The 6,876-nt window shown below is 42.5% G+C and overlaps 1 protein-coding gene across 1 annotated transcript in view; it reads right to left on the bottom strand.

Moving 5' to 3' along the window:
• Positions 1-5,312, bottom strand: part of TULP3 (TUB like protein 3) — an 18,213-nt gene extending 12,901 nt beyond the window's left edge. The window contains exons 1-2 of the mRNA XM_017546051.2: positions 5,111-5,312; positions 3,654-3,794 (exon numbers count right to left, since the gene is read on the bottom strand). Of these exons, the coding sequence (XP_017401540.1) occupies positions 3,654-3,794; positions 5,111-5,222 (253 nt within the window). The 5' untranslated portion in view covers positions 5,223-5,312. The remainder of the gene's footprint in view (positions 1-3,653; positions 3,795-5,110) is intronic.
• Between the last annotated feature and the right edge of the window lie 1,564 nt (positions 5,313-6,876).

Raw genomic sequence — 6,876 nt, 5'->3', positions numbered from 1 at the left:
AACAATCGAATGTCCATCAGCTGTTCAACAAAATGTGGTTCATCCATACAATGAAGTGTTATCCAACAATAAAAAGGAATGAAGTACTGACACTGGTTATAACATGAAGGAATCTTGAAAACATACTAAGTAAAATCCCAGACACAAAAAAAACAAGTATTGTATGATTCTATTACTATGAAATGTCCAGAACAGACAAATCTACAGAGACAGAAAGTAGACTGGTGGCTGCCTAGGGCTGAGGAGATTGAAGGGAAATGGGAAGTGACTGTTAATGGCTATGAGGTTTCTTTTGGGGGTGATGAAAATTTTGTAAAATTGATTGTGAAAATGGTTGTGGAACTCTGTACTAAAAACCAATTTATTGTTCACTTTATTTATATATTTATTTTGAGACAGAATCTTGCTCTTATAGCCCAGGCTGGAGTGCACTGGTGCGATCTCTGCTCACTGCAACCTCTGCCCCTGGGGTTCAAGCGATTCTGCTGCCTCAGCTTCCTAAATAGCTGGGATTACAGACGCCCGCCACCAAATCCAGCTAATTTTTTTCGTATTTTTAGTGGAGACAGGGTCTCAGCATTTTGGCCAGGCTGGTCTCAAACTCCCAACCTCAGGTGATCCGCCCACCTCTGCCTCCCAAAGTGCTAGGATTACAGACGTGATGAATACCCAGCCTATTGTTCACTTTAAATGGATGAGTTTTATGTTCTGTAATTTATGTCTCAAAAGAACTATTACTTTAAAAAATTATTTGGTTTGTGAAGGACATTTTTCCTTCTGCTCTCTGAAAGTTTAGCTGCTGCTGCTTCTTATTTGAGACAGGGTTTCACTCTGTTGCCCAGGTTGGAGTGCAGTGGCTGAATCACAGCTGCTCACTGTAGCCTCAACTTCCCGGGCTTAAGCAATCCTCACATCTCAGCCTCCTGACTAGCTGGGACTACACCATGTCCAGCTAATTTTATTAGAGACAGGGTTTCACCAAGTTGCCCAGACTGATCTCAAACTCCTGAGTTCAAGCGATCCGCGCACCTCGGCTCCCAAAGTGCTGGGATTACAGACATGAGCCACCACGCCTGGCACCCCTGCTTTTATTTGCTAGCAAAAAGGCAGAAAACTCTTGAGATATCACTATCATGTGGATATGTACACCTATTTCTATATTTGCAAAATGCCATTTTCAGGTCATCAAAAGAACCAGAGGAACAGCCGGGCGCAGTGGCTCATGCCTGTAATCCCAGCACTTTGGGAGGCCAAGACTGGTGGATCACCTAAGGTCACGAGTTCAAGACCAGCCTGGCCAACATGGTGAAAACCTGCCTCTAATAAAAACACAAAAATTAGCCAGGGGTGGTGGTGTGCGTCTGTAATCCCAGCTACTCTCGAGGCTGAGGCAGGAAAACTACTCGAACCCAGGAGGCAGAGGTTGCAATGAGCCGAGTTTGCGCCACTGTACTGCAGCCCAGGTGACAGTATGGGACTCCATCTCAAAAAACAAAAAGTCCCTCACAGGTTATTTTTATTTTTTTTAAATTAATTTTTATTGATTTTTTTTTAAAAAGGGTCTTACTCTACACACAGGCTAGAGTGCAGCAGCACAATCTTGGCGCACTGCAGCCTCAAACTCCCAGGCTCCCAGGCTCCTCCCACCTCAGCCTCTCAGAGTGCTGGCATTATGGGCATGAGCCACTCTGCCCAACCCAAAATTTTTTTTTTTAATTTTTAGAGACATGGTTTCATTCTGTCACCCAGGCTAAAGTGATGTGGCATGATCTTAGCTCACTGCATCCTTAATAACCTGGGCTCGAGCAATCCTCCCACCACAACCTCTCAAGTAGCTGGGCCTACCAGCGTGTACTACCGTCCCCAGCTAATTACAGAATTTCTTTTTGGTAGAGACTGGGTCTTGCTATGTTGCCCTGGCTGGTCAACACCTAACTTCAAACGAGCCTCCCAACTTGGTCTCTTAAAGTGCTGGGATTACAGGTGTGAGCCACTGTGCCCAGCCTTCTATTACTCCTTAAAGTCCCAATTCCTCATGTGGTCTATTAGGTCCCATATAATTACAGCCCACTTCCCTCTCCTGGCTCATCTCTCTACCTCCCCCTTCCTTCCCTATGACCACATACCCTGGGCTGCTGCCATTCTGAACTGGCCAGCACCTCTTCCCATGTCAGGCACTAGCTCAGATATCACTTTCTCTGGAAAGGTTCCCAAACCTCCAAGTGAGGTTTTCAGGCTCTCTCAGCACCTTGATTTTCTAGCTCTAGCCTATTTAAGTGCATGAAGCTTCATGAGGGCAGGAACCATGTTTACTCTTGTATCCTAAGTACCTAGAATAATGCCTGAGATGTGGTATATACTCAAAACATATCTTCTTTCTTTACTTTTTTTTTTTTTTTTTGGTTGAGACAGGATCTGCCACCCAGGCAGGAGTGCAGCAGTGCGATCTCAAGCTTAGTGCAACCTCTGCTTCCCAGGCTCCATCTTTCTGCCTCAGCCCCTCAAGCAGCTGCAACTACAGGTGTGCGCCACTGCACCTGGCCAATTTTTTTTTCTTCCTGCGTTTTTTGTAGAGCTGTTTCTCCATGTTTCCCAGGCTGGTCTTGAGCCCCTGGACTCAAGTGACCTGCCTGCCTCAGCCTCCCAAAGTGTTAGGATTACAGGAGTGGGCCAACATGCCTGGCCTCAAAACATACTTTTTTTTTTTTTTTTTTTTTTTGAGAAGTTTCACTCTTGTTGCCCAGGCTGGAGTACAATGGTGCAATCTTGGCTCACTGCCACCTCCACCTCCTGGGTTCAAGTGATTCTCCTGCCTCAGCCTCCCAAGTAGCTGGGATTACAGGTACCTACCACCACAACTGACTAATCTTTTTCTATTTTTAGGAGAGATGGGGTTTCATCATGTTGGCCAGGTTGGTCTTGAACTCCTGACCTTCAGGGTGATCCACTCACCTCGGCCTCTAAAAGTGTTGGGATTACAGGCATGAGCCACTACACCCGGCCAAAACATAATTTCTAAATAACTGAATATATGAATTTGTTTAAACGTTCATCTATTCTACCATTCTGTGATAGGCTCTCCTGATTTATATATCCCAGGACCTAGCAATATTTGCCTGATGCAAAGTAGGTACCCAGTGGATATTTATTCATTATTGGGCTTCAGTTTTCTCATCTGAAAAGGGGATGCTTGACCCCTTCTCATTATAAAATTATTTTTCTAAAAAGGAAAGAAGACTACAAGGGATCTTTGAAATGTATGGGAATATTTATGGAAATGAGAGCTCCAACTAGCAGAAAGGCTGCCAATCATCACAAACTATCAAGTGGAGGCAGAGTAGAGGGGGTTGAGTGACAACTCTGTCAGAAAAGGGTGGGAACTGAAAATAGTTAAAAAGAGAGAAACAGTCATCTATGGTAGCTAATATTTTATATTTAATTACCTTATTTTTCTCAGGCAATAGTATAAATACTACCATTGCTGAAAATGACCAATATTCAGATGTAAAAGATGCTTAATACTGTCACCTCTGTGTGGCCCTAAACCATGAGTAATTTTGAGTCATGTAGATTGTTAACTACAATGAAAGAAAAGAAAAAGCTTACAAATGAGTAAGAAGAAAAATTGCCTTAAAATCATTACCAGTCCTCACCATGCTTTTGGAGAGTCTCCTTAAGTCCTGGCTTGGAAGCACTAGCCACGGTGTTTTCAGTATCTTCTTCCAAAACAGGGGAGCTTACTAACGGAGCATGAACTCCATCTGGTTTCAGGACAGCAGCTGGACCATCAATACCTAGGGGCCAAAATAAAATAAATTTTAAAAAAGGAGCTAAATATTATTCACTATTTAGTTGGGTAGATTTGGCATATGTAATCAGAATTAAAAACTTCTAAGTCATTTTATCTCCCCTCCTTTCTTAACATCCATAAGAACATTTCTTAAGAGAGTAGGTCAGAACTGGTGTTCTTTTTTTCTGAGACAGGATCTCACTGTGTCACCCAGGCTGGAGAGCAGAGGTGTAATCACAGCTCACTGTAGCCTCGACTTCCTGGGCTCAAGTAATCCTCCCACTTCAGCTCCCTGAGTAGCTGGGACTAAAGGTGTGTGCTATTACACCTGGCTAATTTTTAAATTTTCTGTAGAAACGGAGTCTTGTTATGTTTCCCAGCCTAGTCTCAAACACCTGGCCTCAAGTGATCTGCCTGCCTCGGCCTCCCAAAGTGCTAGGATCACAGGCATAAGCCACCACGCCCATCCAGCCTGGTGTCCATTCCATTAACACGCTCTGTTACCAAGGTGATATGTACCTGAGGCTATACTTCAGAAACTTAAGAATAAGACCAAGAAAACAAAGTAGTACTCTATAGTACAGATCCTGTCCAAGGCAATAGCTCAGGTGGCTTTATTTAAAAGCTCTTATAATCTTATTCTTCCTCTGCCTCCTCACCATCTCAGATGGTCCTTTGAACTATCTATCAGAAGAATGAATGCTTTCTACCTATTCCTGGTTTCATGATTCACCTCTGCCATGATTTAACAATCAAAAGCTCCTCGAATAGGTCATTCTAAATTCATTCATCTGACATCTAGAAAACAACCTTTCTGGCTGGGCGCAGTGGCTCATGCCTATAATCCCAGCACTTTGGGAGGCCAAGGTGGGTGGATCACCCGAGGTCAGGAGTTTGAGACCAGTCTGGCCAACATGGTGAAACCCCATCTCTACTAAAAATATTTAAAAAAATAGCCAGGTGTGGTGGCGGGCACCTGTAATCGCAGCTACTCGGGAGGTTGAGGCAGGAGAATCGCTTGAATCTGGGAGGAGGCTGCAGTGGGCCAAGATCATGCCATTGCATTCCGGCAGGCAACAAAGCAAAACTCCATCTCAGGAAAAAGAAAACAGTTCTAAAATGGACACATATGTTAAGGCTTCCATTGATTACATCATTTATTTTATTCTCTTCAAAGACCCCAAATGTGATTATAAAAATTTAAGAAGGTACCCAGTAACGGTACTAATATTATCCCTTTGGTCCATCTGAGAATTCTCCTACCTTCTAGGTTTGTGAAAATTGTACCCCAGCAGGAAGTAATGCTGCCTAAATACACACCATGTAAGACGACATTGCTGTGGGGAGCACGACAGTTCACCAAGGGAGTCTGCTCCTCATTGGCCCTTGGCTTTGCCCGACGTAGCCTGGCTTCCGGATTGGGTTGCACCATAAACGGCTCAAGGCGCTTTTTCCTTTGCCTCTTCTCAAGTAGTAGCCTCTGGGAAAAAAGTGATATAACAGACAGCCAGGAAAGTTTTGACAAGACCTAGCCACTTTCAACATTTACAGTTTGTTTTTGACTGATCCTCATAAAACACCTTGTAAATTATTTTTTCCTTACTTAAGAAATGGGAAAACTGAGGCACAGAGAAGAGTAATGATTCAATCATTTCATTTAACAAACACTTTTGAACACCTAACACCTATAAAGATCTATTTAAAATCGTACAATGCTTTTTTTTCTTTTTCTGTGTTTGTTTTTTTTAGAAAGACTCTCACTCTGTTGCCCAGGCTGGAGTGCAGTGGCACTATCAGAGCTCACTGCAGCCTTGACCTCCAAGGCATACCTGATCCTTCCACCTCAGCCTGCTGAATATGAACAGCTGGGACTACAGGCGCATGCTACCATGCCCAGCTAATTTTAGTATTTTTTGTAGAGACTGGTTTCCCCATATTGCCCAGGCTGGTCTCAAACTCCTGAGCTCAAACAGTATGCCTGCTTTGGCCTCCCAAAGTATTGGGATTACAGGCATGAGCCACCACACCTCACCCACACAATGCATTTCTAACCAAGCTGAGGCCGTGATCCAAGTCTATTGAAGATGTATGGTAATCATCATAGCATTATCCAAGCTCAAAACATATAAACACACATGCATGGGGAAAGATAGAGGAACACAGCAAGGGTGATTTCTTGAGGTGGTAGACTAAGGCACTATTATTTTCTCTTTTCTAGTTTATTTATTTATTTTTTTCAAAGTTTTCTTTTATAACTGGAAGAAAAAAATATTCTCTAAAACTCAAATTATTTCCATGTTTTTTTCTTTTTTTTATATTTTTATTCTTTTATTTCCATGTTTTAAGCAGTCAAAGAGCAGTAAGTTTGGCGTTCTTGTTTATCTTGCATAATTAGAAATCAAATTTGGGTCAAGGGTGAAAAGAAAAAAATGGCAGTTGGAACATATCAAATAGAAAGCAGTCAACTCTATGAATAAAAGCAAGATAAAGACTACAGTAGCAAGAAAAGTCAGGAAAAAAGCATGAGAGATCATGAGAGAAAAAAAAGAAAAAAGGAATGAAATGGAAAGGAAGGTACTAGCACATAGTTCAAGTACCTTTTGGCAAATAAGGGCTTACAGGCATTAGCCACTGTGCCCAGCCTGTCCTTGTTTTTATATACATTTTATTTCATTACAATCCATGAGGTGGGTATGATACTCCACAGATGAAGAAACAGAGTCCCAGAGAATTCAGTGACTTGTCCAAGTCACATAGTGTAAGTGGTAGAGCTGGTAAGAAACGGGTTTTTTGTATTTTTAGTAGAGATGGAGTTCACATGTAAGGAAAATGTTTTCTATAGAAAAGGAAATTTCTGCTTGTGATCTATAAAAGAGAGGTCAAAGAACTAGAATTTGATAGGGCTTATCTGGTTTGTCCAAGAAAGAAAAATATCTTATTTTTTTGTTGTTGTTTTGAGACGGAGTCTCACTCTATTGCCCAGGCTGGAGTGCAGTGGCCTGATCTCAGCTCGGTGCAACCTCTGCCTGCTGGGTTCAAGCAATTTTCCTGCCTCAGCCTCCCAAGTAGCTGGGATTACAGGCATG

Source organism: Cebus imitator, unplaced genomic scaffold (genome assembly GCF_001604975.1).
Source record: "Cebus imitator isolate Cc_AM_T3 unplaced genomic scaffold, Cebus_imitator-1.0 Scaffold187, whole genome shotgun sequence".
Classification (NCBI taxonomy): Eukaryota; Metazoa; Chordata; class Mammalia; order Primates; family Cebidae; genus Cebus; species Cebus imitator.
Note: the sequence above shows the minus strand (reverse complement) of the source record. Positions and strands in the feature narration are given on the sequence as shown.